We start from the raw sequence: 16,556 nt of genomic DNA on the forward strand, positions 1-16,556 counted from the left end.
TTTATCTTATTTACTTTTAAAGTTTATGTATTGATTAAACTCTGAAATAAAATGAAATAAATGTAAACAAAAACTTTTTCTTCAATTTTAAATATTTATTTTTTTCCATAAATAAATCTTAATTAAATTCATTCAAATGATATTAATTTTTTGTATATTATGATTTAATATATTTAAAAAAATTAACTAATGAGAAAATTTTTAGAAACATGTATATACTGACAAATTCATAAACAAACTGATTATATATATATATATATATATTCTTGAGAGTAAGCAAATTTTAATTTCATACAAACATTATCATAAACCAAAATCATCTTATTTTCAATGTTAAAGTTTATCTTCCTACTTTTCCAAGCCGAGTATCTGTTTTTGGATTTGCAGTTACAGTTTGCACAGCTACTAAAGCTTCATTGATTCGAGTTTGTAAATCTCTGAGATCGTTAATATAGAGCAGCCGTAAAATTTTGGCTGCATGATTGAGGACATAATCTAGAAATTGAATATACCATCAAGAAATTTGAATTTGTAACAAACTTCAATAGAAAAAGATTTTTCATATTTACCTCCAGTATCAAATCCAAGATCACTTTCTTGTAATGGAAATGGTTTACCCTAGAATATGTAATTTTAATTTTATAACTTAAATTTAAATCTCTACCATATTTTATTAATATGATATTACAAATTTTTTTCCCATATATTCTATAAAATTAAAGATTTAGTTATAAAAACATTCTTTGCATCTTGTAAATGTATAAATGATAAAATAAACTACAGTATATATAAACAATCCCAAACTATTGGATGTGACATTAAAAAATATGTATGAAAATTGAATGTCTGAAAATCTAATGATAAGAGTTACATGTTATAAAGGGAATTCTGTTCACAGAGAACCAAAAGAAAACATTATGAAAAATTTTATTAAAGCAATAAATTTGATGGCAAATGACTGAGGTGGTTAAACATTCCTAAAAAGAAATGAGATATTTATTAATCTTTGGATTTATATGATTATCTAATGAAATCAATTACATCAAAGTTTTAGTTTCAAAGTTTAATATTTGTACATAAAAATAATAATAAATTTTGAGTAAGAAATACAGTAAGACTCCGCTTAACACTGATTCAATATAACGCAGTCTGCTCGAAACGTAAAAACAAGCTCAAAATTTACACTGATTCAAATTATTGCAGCATTTCATTGTTTTATATATAATATGATTAATCCCAAACATAAACCAATCAGCAATTCGTTGTATCACTGTACTTTCCTTATCTATGTTCGTTTGGTGCAATTTTGGAAAAAATATAACATCATGGATGCCATAGGCAATATCGACTTTGCTTGGCAAGAATTAACTGATAAATGCATGAACAAAGTGTGGAAGAAGTTATGGCTGAAGGTATCAAAGAATTCTTAATGAGAAGAGCCTATTGCTGTATTGTTAGGTTGACCAAATTGTCAACCTAATTGATACAGCAAGACTAGGAGATGTAGACAAACAGGATATTGAGGAGTTACTGCAGGTTTCTGTTGAGAGCCTTACCAACAATGACCTTCAAGAACTGGCAGAATAAGGAATTCATGTAGAGCTGGAAAATAGTGATTCTGAAAACGAACTTGTTACAGATTTCCTTAGTAAAAGTTTGGTAACGATAACCAAAATCGTTGATCAAACTGTAGCAAATGATCTGGATTTTGAAAGGAGTGCAAAAGCAAAATGAGTCGTTTTGGATGTGATCTTCTGCTACCAACATTTGCTTAAGGAAAGAAAAAGCGACAAATGAAACTACACAACTTTATCGCAAGAAAAAAAATTTCAGAAAAGCCAGGACCTTCACCACAAAAAATGAACTTTACATTTCTGTGTGCATACGTTTGTGTGTTATTTAACATATATTATTATGCAAATTAATATAAAAATAACTTAAAATTAAAGTAAAATCTGTTTATTTTTTGGTCATGTACACCCCTTTCCCTATTTACTCTATGTTAAAATGACCTCGTTTAATGCTGTTTCATTTAGCGCTTTGTCATTTAGGAATGCATCCCTGCGTTAAACGGGGTCTTACTGTAATGTAAATACTAATATGATTCAAATCAAGCATAGTTATTATAGAAAGAATTTAATTTTATTCTTATTAGTTCAGATGTAAATAAATTACAGTAAAATGTTTCATTATATTAAATTATTAATTATTATTTTTTATACAAAACTTTATAAGTCAACCAATTGTTGAAAAATATATTAATCATCATATGTTTTATTCTATTTTAATATATCTTTTAGTAAGATTGTTGCATTATCCTACATTTTGAAATATCCCAAAAATTATTCATAGAATATCATACAATTCATATTAAATATTAAAGAATACAATATAAAAGTTATTCTTTAAAGGTATTTTCTAGTTATAATTTATATTATCATTTGACATGTTAAATTATAACTAGAAAATATTTTTATACAGAAAATTTTAAATATAAATTTAACTTTTTTTTTAACTTGAACATATAGTTAGACTTGAAAGAGTGAAGTCTGTCAATTTTCAAATAGAACCAATTTCCTGTTTCCATAATTAACTATGAGCTTTGTCTTTAAACCCAGAAAACTCATCTTTAATTGAACAAGTTTAGCTGTTTTATTATTATAATGAGAATATGATATCTAATAGGAAAAAATTTATGTCAACTGAACGATACTTTTAAGATTCATGAAGTATAAATTATAACGAATGTTGTAAGAATATGGTTATATGAAAATATAAATTCTTATACTGATAATGATTGCTTTTCCTATAACACTATTGGCAATGTTGTATTGTTATATCTAAAAACAATAACATTTCTTGTAAATTTTATTAAAAATAGCTCAGTTTATTCTTTAATGGCTTTTTTTTTAATCATCTAAATTTTTTTTCAAATCAGAAATCAGACATTTAGATGGTAATAGATACTAAATACTAAACACAATACATTTAAAAAAATTATTTAGATTTGTTGATAAATATTTCTTGTATTTTAAAAATAAAAATTTACTTTGTATTAATTAATGAAAAATGGGAAATTATTTAGGAATGTTGTTCTACAAATTTATTATATTAGAACAAAAACATTTTTACTTTCTAATAAGTTCATTTTTCTTAATTTAGAAGTTCAAAGTTTTTTAAAAATTACATCAATTTGTATCATATTTTAAGTCTTATTGTTTTATGGATTTATTTTCAAATACAAATTTATAATCAAACAATAATGCCAAATTTTAGAAACTTGAAACATCATTTTCATTAATCATACAGTATTATTGTCTAAAAATTATCATGTTTAAATAATAAGTCAAGAATCAGTAGTTCTGAGGAAAATATATTAGAAACAGCATTATTAAAAGCTACACTTACCTCAAATTTTTTATCTTTAGCAGCAGCAATGGCTTTGTCAGATAACCTGTCTTTTACAAATGTACAAATTGCCTACACAATAATTATAATAATAAGTAATACGTAAAGAAGACTAACACAGTTGAAAAATTTTTAAATTTTAAATAATCAAATTCGTGGAAATGAATGATAGCTACACCAAAAAATGTAATTTGTATTATCGGTAACCTCTTATATAGATGTATATATATAGGCTTACCAGACGTCCCGTTTTGACCAGGATTGTCCTGGTTTGATGATGTCCCAGCATCCCAGCCAGTTTGTCATTTTCTCCCAGTTATTTTGTAAAATTTTAAAAGTGCCGAATATACAAGAAGTAAAAATAGTGCAGCCTTGAGTAAAATGGCGATTTGGAAATTACCCCTCTGTTACACTCACTGTTGCCAATCTAAATATTCTGTATCTAAATCTAAGTACTTTCAATGTTGTCTAGATGTTTTCCTCCAAAATTTATAGCATATGGCCTAATGAATTTAGATGTTTTGTTATTCAGATATTTTTTCACAGAATTTATAATAGCACGTAGCCTATATGATCCAGATATTTTTATTTCATTTTTTTAGATATTTTGTTTTAATTACAGTTGGCAAGACTAAAACTTACACTGGCCATGTCATTGCTGCGCATGTCATATCTTAGTTGAGTTCAAATTGTTGGTTGGCATTTGCGATTATTTCATACAGTATATTAAATTCATTTAATCTCTAAAATGCCAAAAAGAAACTATGCATTTACTGATGATTGAAAAAAGTTTGTGATCATATTGACAAAGTGAAATATGAACTGTGCTTTTTAGAATTTTCAGTAACTCATAGTGGGCATTCAAACATTAAAAATCATTTGAAATGTGCAAAACATAAGGCAAGCAAATACGAACTTCCTCAAATGTATTGTCATATTTTAAATATACTGATTTAAGTGAAACAATTTTTTAAAAAGTTTACACTAGTGATAAATATTAATAACTTCTTAATAATAAGATAGGTTTAGTTCAGTTATTAAAAATTGCTTTTAACTCGTTTTTGTTAACAACTACTTTATTTAGCCTTTTCAATCATAGGTACAGTACTTATCCTAGTAGACTTAGTTTTCTGTTGAGAGTATTTTCTCAAAATTGTCCCGGTTTCAGAAAAAAAAATATTATGGTAAGCCTATATATATATATATAGATGTATATTTAAAAAAAATGCATTAGTTTAAAACTTTTCTACCCCAGTAAGAAAAATACTGTGAGAATATGGAGCAGCTTCCTATTTTAAAAAACTTTCCATAGTTACAATTATGCACTGTATTTATGGAACCAATTATGCATGTAAATATAGGAATTACTGTATTTCAGTTTAAAATATAGCATTAAACCATTATATACATTAATAAAATATTTACATTAGGAAAGTATATTTAAAATAAAAATGAATAAAATATTAAACTATAGCATATATAGCATTTATCATAATAAATTCAGATATTTAATCAATAAAAATTAACTTTAATATAGCCTGAAAAATAATTTGTTTGATTCATGATGATAAATAAATTGAAGACAGTCAGAACGGAATCGAAACATGGATAGAGTAATCCATGTTCTACTTTTGGCACAGTATAAAAGTATAGTCTTTTTAAAGGTTATAGGCTAAATTGGGTAGCATTAACTTTAAAAAATATGAATAGATTTGTTGCTTGTTAATTTAATATCAATCAAGTTATAAAAATGGAAAACAATCTTGGAAAAGTCAAATCTAGGGATGGCAAACTGTGGCATGCCAGAACAATTTGCTTGGTAGCAGCATGTCATACAATTTCCTTTATTTTATAATATTTATTATAATTATTATTAATCACAAATAGTAAAAAAATGCAATTATTGTATTTGTAAATTCTATTAGGATTATTATAACTCCTTAATTTGAAATACTGAGTTCAATAGCTATTCTTACAGAGTATATATCATATAAATGACATTAAATTAAGATTTAATTTCAGTTTTAGAGTTAGTTTGGTTTCTCTCTTTTAATTCGTTCTAATTAAAGTATATTTACTTCTTTTTTAAAAATAGTTTATTAAACTCAAAACTTTAGAGCATCCAATAAAGTTTAATACAGTGGTACCTCGGTATACGTCTGCTTTAGAATATGTCCAATTCAGAATACATCCTGTTTGGACTGAACGAATTTTGCTCGGTATATGACTTTAATTATAAGCACGATATATGACTTTAATTATACGGTTCAATTATACGCACCATCTATGAACAAATAGCACTATCGGTGTACTAGACCAGACTAGACGTTTGCGGTGCCACGGTCTATAACTTTGTTAAATTTCTTCTGATTTTAATTTGTAAGTAAAACTTTTTATTAATCATAGATTGCAAAAAGACAAATGAAAAGCAACAAAAAACAAAAAATGACTAGAATCGCAAAGGAACTGAAAAAAAAGATTGTTGAGAAATATGAAGGTGGCATGCGTGTTCGAGATTTAGCTGTTGCATGCCGTATTCCGAGAACGACGATATTGACAATCGTGAAAAATAAAGACATTACTAAATCTGCTAACATTGTGAAAGAGGTTAAATCAATTTCTAAACAGAGATTGAAGACATTAGATCATGTTGAGAAATAGCTTTTGCTTTCGATAACTGAAAAACAATGTGCTGGTGTCGCCAGCACATTGTTTTTCAGTTATCGAAAGGCCGGATTTTCCTATAGGCTAACTAGGCTTCAGCCTAGGGCCTCAAGATCAAGAGGGGCCTACATTCAAATTGTTAGCAAAATTAAAATTACACTATTCTAAAAACAGTGAACACTAAAACACTGAACTGAAAATAAGGAGAAATTCTACATATGACTATTATGACTAATAAAAAACTTAAAAATGGGAGGTGAAAGGGCCTCATAAGTGGAATAGCCTAGGGCCTCTTTTCATCTAAATCCAGCCCTGGCTGGTGACAGTGTATCAGAAGCAATTATTTGCAATAATTACTATAATAACTTTAAAAATCTATAATAAAATTTATTCTTTTATTAATGTGCTCAGTGTTTCAATTTATTTTACAACCCCATTAATATACCATATCAAGAGAAGTTTTTTACATGAGAACGGATTAAGGTCGTATACCGAGGTTCCACTGTATGTCTACTTAGGCAAGCACACATAAGAAGCCATTCCTGATCTAGCCTTAATAAAGAAATTTTTTGTTTGAAACCTTTTAGATTATATGAAAGACAAGTGTGTTACCATAAAAATTGTTTAAATATGTGTTTTGTCTCATGATTAAAAATGTATTTATTTATTTATTTCACAATAATGTACAGCAATGGCTGATTCCTATATAACAAGCCAATAACAAGCCTATATTAAGCCCAAAGAATAAAATTAAACATGCATAACAAAATAAAAGAACATTTTTGTGAATGGCATGAAAATTAGTGAATAGATCAAACATAAAGGAATTTTTTACAGATGGATTTAAACCTAAAAAGATTCTGAAAGTAAAATTCTTCAATTATTGTAACAATCTTTTGATGCCTGAAGAACAAAGATTTAAATGTAAGATAAACAACAAGCATATGGGGAGTACAAATATTTTGTATCTCTAAAAGGAACACACACGAAAAGAAATTTACAAGAGAGAAGACCATTAAAATATTTGTAGGAAAAAATTTGATCAAAATAATCAATACATTTATAAAAATCAAGGAGATCTAAGTGTGTGCAGGTCACCTCAGGAGAATCAGTTAGAGGAAGGTTTGCTAGTTTATTTAAGAGGAGGTAAACCTTGGCTAACTCTAAGAAATTTATGCAAATTTACACCAATTTTTAAATGAAAAAATTTATGATACTTTACAAAAACTATTTATGACATTATTAATTCCTTATATAATTGAACCTATTTATGAAACAGTAAAAGATATAAAAAAAATACATCATCAAATCTAAGAAACAATATTGATACTTAACAATTTATAACTGCACAATATGATTATCCTATTATAGTAATAATGTGAGTAAATATGTTGTTTGTATTTATACACATTGTGATATCTTCAAAACCATTTTTAGTTTTAGCAGAATAAAACAAAACTTACTTTTAATGTAATCAAATGATTAGGGTGTTGAGTAATATTTAATAATGAAGCCAATGATGCTACTCCAGCTTTAAATTCTGGACTATCAACTATAAAAATTTTAAATATTTTACAAAAATTAACATAAAATAATATTTCATATAAATATATTCAAATTAAATAATAATATTTATAAAATAACTGGTAACTTACAATCTAGATTGTCTAAAGGATTCTTCTGTACTACCACTGGAGCATTTATTTTATTTTTAATATTTTCTGAAGTAGCATCTTTATATTTTTCTCCTAGTAAAAATTTAATAATAATGATTATATTTAATATTCTAACATATTAGTAAAAATATTCTCATATTAAGTCACACACTCGATTAAATGGACAGTCCAAATTTGGCCCTATACAAATCAATGATGCTAAAATAACACTTCTATAATATATAAAGTCACAGTTATGAGTAAACATAAAATTGCTTGAGAGAACAAATCATAAAGGAACACAAGAGAGAGAGAGAATTATTCCTGTATGATTCATTCTCTCAAGTAATTTTATGCTTACTCATAACAATTACAAGAACAAAAGGCAATCCAGTAAAAATATAAAGTCAAAGTTAATTTGTTAGTCCTGCCTATACTGTACATTATAATATAAAATCAACCTGATGGTGCAGTATACATATTAGCTAAGGTTTTGTTTATAAGACTAACAAGTAGTCTTAGAATGACCATACATTTTTAGTCACTAACTGTAAAGCAGTTCATTCATAAGTAATATTTTATAATGCTTATACACTTCTGATATGAGAAAGAAAATGGAAAGCACATATCATCTTATAACCAAAAAAAGATTACTTTAGCATATATGTGAACTGCATTTCAATCACAGGGAACTTTGCAATCTCAGCAACAAATTAATTTAAACTCTCAACTTCAACTCACTAGTCTATAATATGCAAAATTTTGAAGCAATCTTGATTCAGAATTTAGAAATAGACAGCTTATACTTCAAGAAATAGATAATCAATTGTTTGAATTGTTTTAAAAATATGAAAGTTAATTAGTGGTTTAATAATTGTTGAAAAAATATAACAACTTGTCAAAAAAGCTGAATGTTAAAAACATTTTCTCCATGGATGGCTTCATAATTTTAAGAATCATCATCATACTTTTTAAAAATTGGAACAAAAATGGCATTAGCCATTTAGAACATACCAAGTTTAAAAATAAAGTATTAGAATTAAAATACGCGTAACATCATCGCGCATGCATCTTACTGCACATGCACAATGATGTTATAAGTATTTTAATTCTAATACTTTATCATCACCATATTAAACAAGTTAAACTGCATAATGAACCAGCATCTATTTTCTATTAGTGATGATTATGAGAAAATACAAAAGTTAACTGAAAGAATCTGAAGTTACAAGTCAATGTGTTTATAACATTGAAACAATGAAAGTTCAAAAAATGTTCAATATTTCCAGTGGCAACCAAAAAATTATAGTAAAGTAGTTTTGTCTTTATATAAAATCAAAACCTAACTCAAAATAATCACACTTGCTCTTTAAAGCAAATATCTATATTTTGTTAGCTTTTTGTAGTCAACAGTATAATAATTTAAATAATATTTGTAAAACATTAATTATTATTAAACTGTATTTGAATTTTAAAAAGTTTCAGTTTCCCTTACAAAGTCATACTTTAAAAATTTCAATTCCAAAATTGACTTTAGAAGGTCTGACTGTATTAATAAAGCATAATGGATATTTCAAAAATATTTCTAAATTTATCTATATATTAATTGAAAGAAGATTTCAGTTTGTCCTACTTACAAGGAAAACCTGGCAGTTTGTCATAATCAATTTTGACAAAATTTTGTGGTGTATAGTATTTACATGTACTTAAACTCTACCAAAGCTGCAGGACCCACCATTAAGACATTCTTGGGAAAATTAGGATAAAAGTTTCTGACAACCATTATTACCAATACAGAAGACTGATTCACAAAGCAGCAGTGTGACATTGTTAGTTAGAGCATCACATTTAGAGGTTTTGTTTCTGGATTCGATCTCCATATGCAAATTTTTTTTTTTTAATTTAATCTTATCATTTTTAAATTTTTTATGTACAATTTTTATACTTTTGTTGTACTAATTCTGCTTAGCTGTTGGTTGTGTGATAATTTTTCTCTTTTGTTTAGAATAATTTACTTGTTCCTTTATATTCTATATCCATGGTTCCCAAAGTGTAAGTTGTGAGAAAAGTTGTGGAAGTTGTAAAAGATTTTACAATCATCCACACGTTTATCCCATAGACATTGTACTTTTGCCACTCCACCACACCTAAACCATTGCACCTTTCTCAAATCTCTCTTCAGCTGCATCATCTACAGGATAAGAGCTTTAATTAATTTGCTTCATGAATACTGTATTTTTAACCCCTAGCCATTTACTCAAACTAAACTAACACTGAAACACTCTTTCAATTAATATATAAATTTTCCAAGAATGCTTACTTTTGAAACAATTTATTTTTTTAAACACCTTCAAATAATACATTTTAAAAATAGACAAAACTTACTGTTGTCACCATAATCCAAACGAACAGCTAATCCAAGAAGCCAATCAATAACAGCAGCTTTATCATCATGGTTAAATGGACATCCTAGATCATTCAGATACTGGAAGAGAAATATATATGTACATATTCAGTAATATAAAATGTATAACATACATCATTGATAAATAAAATATTTAAAAATAATTGTAATTGTGAAATAGCTGTAATTTATGTAATAATATATCAAACATAAATCACATATTTGATATAAATATTCTGTAACAATAAAAATTGTTAGAAATATTAATATTAAAATTATTATATTTTAAAACTTTAATAGTTTTCATTATTTGACTATCAAAAATGAATTAACTAAAATAAATCCTTAAAATGTTATTTTTGTAATTTAGACTAAATTTTGTATTGTTTTTAACTTAATTTCTGTTACTTTTAAATTTTATTAATGTTTATAAATGTATTTTTATTTACACTATTTGCTTATTTCAATGATGTTTTTCAATAATTTAAAGCAATGCAAACTAGTTCATAAACTGAACCAATGAACCCCTTTACAGTGGTGCATTGGTTCAGTTTACTAAAGTGTTATTTCAGCAACCTGTTAGTGCTGTTTAGCCAAACTTATCACAACAAGTTCAGTACATTATAACACTCTTTTATTCTTTTTCAGTACCTTTAACAAAATTTACACACAGCAATTTAGAAGAACCAAAACAACCATTTTATAAGATTAAGATAACACTTGAACTTATTTTCAAACAACTTGATTTTGCTTCAGTCTATTTTTTACCAAGTATAAAAACTTGTTTAAATCTTTGCAACTTCTTTGTATGTTGTAAAAAGTTGACACTAGTAGTCTTACTGTATGCAGATTGGTAAATATTTCTGCTCAATATTTACTCAAGCAACCAATTGTGTGTTGCATATAGCAAATACAGTTTGCTATACCCTAGCACTGTTAATTGTCAAAGGGAGTAGGTGATCTTTGATATTAAAATTTATTTTATTCAATAATTTTATAATATTGAAGGCATTTCATGTAAAGATATTTTGTTAATTTATTTAAATTTTGAATTAAATAATGTATCTTTAATCATGTAATATTTATGCAATAAATAAAATAAAAAAGTATGTGATATATATGAATATTTGTTGTTATAAATAAAATAATGACAGACAGCATCACACATGTGCACACACAATATTTCAATTTTTAAATGTACTGTACAAATCAAAAACAAACTAATACTATTATTTGAAAGTCTAAATTTAAACAAACAAAAATTACATGGATTATATAAATCACTTATTAACCGTAATTAAACATTTTTCAAACCTCAAATATATCATTATATCTTGCATAAATTTTTTTAAAAATAATAATTTGATTATTTTTAAAATTGATGTAAGATATATATATATATATATATATATGTTACCAGCAAAACCCGATTTTAAACTAGCGTGTCAGGCCAAACTAGTTTAAAATCAGGTTTTGCCGGTAACATATATATATTCTTAGATTACAGTATTCCTTATCCCAAACATATTTACATATAATTACATAATAAGATGTTTAAGAAGTATTGTAAGAAGGTACTATCTTTTTATATTAAGTCATAATTTTTAAATATAGAAAATTAATTCCAAAGAAAGTTTTCAAGTTTTTATTGATTTTATATACTTGTGAGCACTATGTTGGCCTGTCTATTCCTACACTTATTACACCATCTCTAGACAAAAGATCAGCCTTAGAACATCAATTTATTTTTCAAAAAAAAGTATGTATTTTGAACCTACAGTCCCTCATCAGCTTCTTTACAAATATTTACAAAATTAACACATCTATGTCTATGAAATGGACAATGAAATCTCAACAATTGATTACAGATCCAGCCATTATGTATGTAATTAAATATGCTGATATGTTTATAGCAATATAATTAAAACAAACAGTACTCAACATTACAAGCTGGCCAATTGTTGTAATGTTGTGTACTGTTTGTTTTAATTACTGTATATTGCTATAATCATATTTGTAATAAATATTTGTAAAGAAGCTGATTAGGGACTGTAGGTCCAAAATACATACTTTTTTTGAAAAATAAATTGATGTTCTAAGCCTGATCTTGTGTCTAGAGATGGTGTAATAAGTCTAGGAATAGAGAGGCCAAATAATCACTTTTCTCAAATTTAAACATCAAATTCTAACATTAGATCTCAAATATCCCAAATATTTAAGGAAATTAATTACTTTATACAACTTATTTAGTTAATAATTTATTTAATATTTATAATTTAATTTGTTTAACTTAGTTCAATATATTAATAAAGTGAAACAAAAAGTAAAAAGAAAAACAATTTACTAAATTCTAAAAAATTAAACTTCAAACTTTTAATTTTGACTGAGTTTTAAATTAGCTTTTCTTAGGTACTCATCACAACTACAATAGCTTAGCAAAGAATTGTTCTCATTCTCACCTATTGCTAATTTTTATTAAATAAAACAATTAAAAAAATGTTCAGGATCCAGTCTGCTTCTTTTTTTGTCACAAATTAAACTAGATGTGCCGAAGAGACAGTTTGTACATAGTGGCAGATACAAGGAGATACCATTGACCAAAACAATTTATTTGTTTGAACTTCAAACCATTGTTTTTAAAACACTTATGATGACAAATATGGTTTACCAGATCATCTGCAATATCATCATCATGCACATGTTAATGAAAAGTACTTATTAATTATTCAAATATTTTTAATTTTTGAGTTAGCCCCCCTTTGGGTTCTTCCAGATCCATCACTGTGACTATACTATTGGAGGTATTTGTAATATTCAAGTTTATTTTTTATCAACATAATATTCAAAATCCCTTCTAGTATTTGAGTATTTGCAAGTAGTATTCACCCATCTCTAATTACAGGTATACCACGACTTACGTCCCTCTCGAGTTACGTCGTTCCTGATTTTACGTCGTTTGTCAAAAAAGTATATGGAAAAATAAAAATCAAGTTTAAGTCATTTTATTCGACTTTAAATCCGTCCGCCACAAACATTGAAGTCGTAATATCACTAGAAAAGCGTTAAAAGCACATAAAATCATATTAAAATATGTATATTTACAGTAAATGTTAATATAATCATTATAAATCCTAGAGAACGAAACATGAAAACATGTGTTCCTGTGTTGTCGTCTTATTTAGCGGTCTTTAAGTGCTCATTATTGGCATTTAGTTACGACGTAAGTCGAAACTACGACTTACGTTGTACTTACATAAGTAAATTCGACTTACGTTGCTTCTCCTGGAACCAATTACCGACGTAAGTCGAGGTATACCTGTATAATGAAATTTTCTATAATGCAAAAAAAAAATTTTTAAAAACAAATTAAATTCTTTTGTTTTCATACAATTGTAGTTGAATTGTTTATCTTTCAACAAAAGTGTTTACATTAGATGCATTCAGACACTTCACAACAAGAATCAAAATGCACCAATATGATTCTGAGAAGGGTCATAGTTCAACAGCTCTAGCTGCATTCACAACCCATGATGATAATTAGTACTTCTAGTAATTGTGTATCTTGATAATGTAACATACTAGTGCTAGTGTTTGTATACCTTGATAATTTCTGCATGTTTAGCATAACATTAAACATGAAATTATCAAAGTCTACAAACACAGCATAAGGAAGAAGTATCTCTACAATAATACTATAAAATTTTTATACAGGTGAATCTGATAAATGCAGCTAAACATTTGTTATTTCATCAATTTGATAATCTCTAATCCAGCAAATCAACAATCACTTCATTGTAGATTTTCAATTTGGCTGTCTTAATGCAGTTCTATTCAAATATATTTTATATTTATTTATACCTTTGAAAAGTTTTCTTTCCAATTGGTGTTTCCAATGTTTCGAAGACATTCTCTTTCTTCAATTTTATAATGCCTAATTTTCTGATCTTCTAACCATACAACAAGACTTTGTAAATCTGTACAGGCTGGAAAATAAATACTTTAATTTCAATACCTTATTATTAAGTAAGAATTAAGCTTTCTACAAGGCAAGTTCTATAAAATACCAGAAAAGGGCCATAACAAATTGAGAGGATAAACAATAGCATAGTAATTTTGACATATGAAACAAGTCAGAAGTAATAGTAGCTGCAATTGGCAACATTTGTACTGCCCCCAGGTGTATGAGTAGAGTTCTAAGGTTCAAAAACAGCCACAGTTCTGTGGAAAATTCTCCACAACAAATGCCACAGAGAATCTTCTTACTGTCAATCTTACCATACACCTGCATGTGTCAATGGATGTCAACAGTTTTTGTCAAAAATTGAACAACACTACACTTCTCTTTCTTCATGTACTGCCAGAGAGGCACCACCATTTTATAGGTCTGTCATCTCACATTCTCACGCATCAAAATGCATTACAGTTACCATTGTCTCTGACTCAGAAGTTTTGCGTGTCAAAATTACTATGCCATCGCTCACTCTCCCGACTCTAACGGCACTTTTCCAGTTTTCCATGGAACTTACCTCATACACGAAATCGTCATTAGTCACATTCCATATTAAATCAATATACAACAAATATGCAAAACAAATCATATTAAAAGATTGCCTTGCGAAGTAGGTTTGGATGTTGTATAAATTACTCTTGGTGGAATTTCGGGACTGAGTATATATCTGAACTGAGGGGACAGATGAGTTCAAGGGTACCCTACTTTTGGACAAGAGACAAAAAATAACAAAGTTATCATATTTAGGATTTCTTGCCTATCACAATGCATTCTATGCCATTTTAGAGTTTTTCACTAGGTAGCACTTTCTGATGCTTTATACATATTGTCCCTATTAAGTATTTCATTATCTGATCATGTTTATTGGTAATCAAACTTTAACAACTTACATCACAATCGAGAGTTGTGTCGCCCTCTCTGCTAAGCCTATTGCGTGTTTAACAGGCAGTCCAGCAAGCCGGTCATATATTCTAAAGACACATCAGCAAAGACTGAAAAAACTGCCCATGTAAAAGGCCAAGAAAACAGATTATACACTCACCTTCAACAGAGGCAGATGTTGATCCATGGGCACACTGATCGTCTGCATTTGGAGTAAGTTCTTTTTGCACGCTACCGCACTCCTTGACCTTGGGACCTAAGGCCCCTCAGCTGCCGACACACTCATTATCGCTTGTAGTCGGCTAGTACCATGCACCACTTTCGCGGCTTGTCCAGAAAAACCTAGCCCACCCCTCCAAGAGGTGACTGTCCCTAGTTAGGCTAATAGAAGACCTTTTATTTCAGCTCAATCGATATTCAAGGCTGCAAGTCCACGCACAGTTGGATTAAATACATTACCATGGAAAACTCTAAAATGGCATAGAATGCATTGTGAAAGGCAAGAAATCCTAAATATGATAACTTTATTTTTCATCTCTGGTCCAAAAGTGGGGTACCCTTGAACTCGTCTCGGTCCCCTCAGTTCAGATATATACTCAAAGTCCCGAAATTCCACCGGGAGTAATCTATACAACAGCCATAGGTTTAATACAGCCAGATAAGCAAACCAACAACAGTCCGTTTCAAACCGGCTGGGTAAGTGAACCAAGCCATATTAAAGTTACTTTGCTGGGCAATGCACCCATCGAATAAAGCAAGAGAATAGCAAGAATTATGGTTTAATTAGTCATTTATCAGTAAATAATTCACATAAACCGACCGGTTTTGTAAACTTACACTCATTGTAGTATAATTATATGATATATACATTACACTGAACTATTAATAAATTAATAAATTATACATTGTGTATTTTACATAGAATATCTTTTTACGTGAATTAACTACCTACAATACGAATGTAAAGAAAATAAAAGGTACATGGTATAATTCGATATTAATTGATTCCGAAGAAATAATAAATTAGAAATAAAAACATTTTATTTATTTCTACTCATTGCTGGTGGCTCTTTCATCAGTCGAAGATACGAAATAGAAATCGTTTGTAAATTGACACACAAATTTAAATATTGTCTGGTCTATACGTAATACCTTAATTCGGATACATATTCTTTAACAATCGTAACTTACAATTTACATCAAAGTCGTCAGTTTTATGAAATCCCAACGCACTTAACTTCCTCTTGAACATCTTCCTCCTGCTCTTCTGCTTACTTGCCAAATGACGTCGCCGATCAAAAAATCATTTTTAAACTTTCAAAATATTAAATAAAATCAGTTTGCTAATTTTTTTAGTGATTCAATTCAAAAAATTATAATATAAATAAATTTTATTTATTTAATTAAAACTAATAAATATTTATCTATTTTTTAAACTCCGCCCTCGGGCCGGATGGCCGAGCGGTCAAGGTTAGCAGCCTGCTGTCCTGGGGGACCCGGGATCGAATCCGGACGGGTCGAAAAATCCCCAGGA

At 27.9% G+C, this 16,556-nt stretch overlaps 1 protein-coding gene across 1 annotated transcript; it reads right to left on the bottom strand.

Annotated features, from left to right (window-relative positions):
* Positions 1-74: 74 nt before the first annotated feature.
* Positions 75-16,343, bottom strand: LOC136969587 (RNA transcription, translation and transport factor protein). The gene is made up of 8 exons (XM_067263811.1): positions 16,214-16,343; positions 13,990-14,114; positions 10,113-10,212; positions 7,728-7,820; positions 7,536-7,624; positions 3,409-3,480; positions 570-618; positions 75-495 (listed from the first exon to the last, which is right to left on the bottom strand). The coding sequence occupies exons 1-8, from the start codon at positions 16,272-16,274 to the stop codon at positions 341-343; spliced, it is 744 nt and encodes a 247-aa protein (XP_067119912.1). The 5' UTR covers positions 16,275-16,343; the 3' UTR covers positions 75-340.
* Positions 16,344-16,556: the final 213 nt, after the last annotated feature.

The sequence above is a fragment of the Centruroides vittatus genome, unplaced genomic scaffold, assembly GCF_030686945.1.
Source record: "Centruroides vittatus isolate TY-2023 unplaced genomic scaffold, ASM3068694v2 contig_18, whole genome shotgun sequence".
In the NCBI taxonomy this organism is placed as follows: domain Eukaryota; kingdom Metazoa; phylum Arthropoda; class Arachnida; order Scorpiones; family Buthidae; genus Centruroides; species Centruroides vittatus.

What these genes read in the sequence shown, in the direction of transcription:
- LOC136969587 (XM_067263811.1), bottom strand. Translation starts at nt 16,274, where the DNA reads ATGTTCAAGAGGAAGTTAAGTGCGTTGGGATTTCATAAAACTGACGAC. An exon ending in CTAAAGATAAAAAATTTGAG is followed by an intron (nt 619 to 3,408) that starts GTAAGTGTAGCT and finishes TACATATTCTAG; the next exon opens with GGTAAACCATTTCCATTACA. An exon ending in TCTTGGATTTGATACTGGAG is followed by an intron (nt 496 to 569) that starts GTAAATATGAAA and finishes TTCAATTTCTAG; the next exon opens with ATTATGTCCTCAATCATGCA.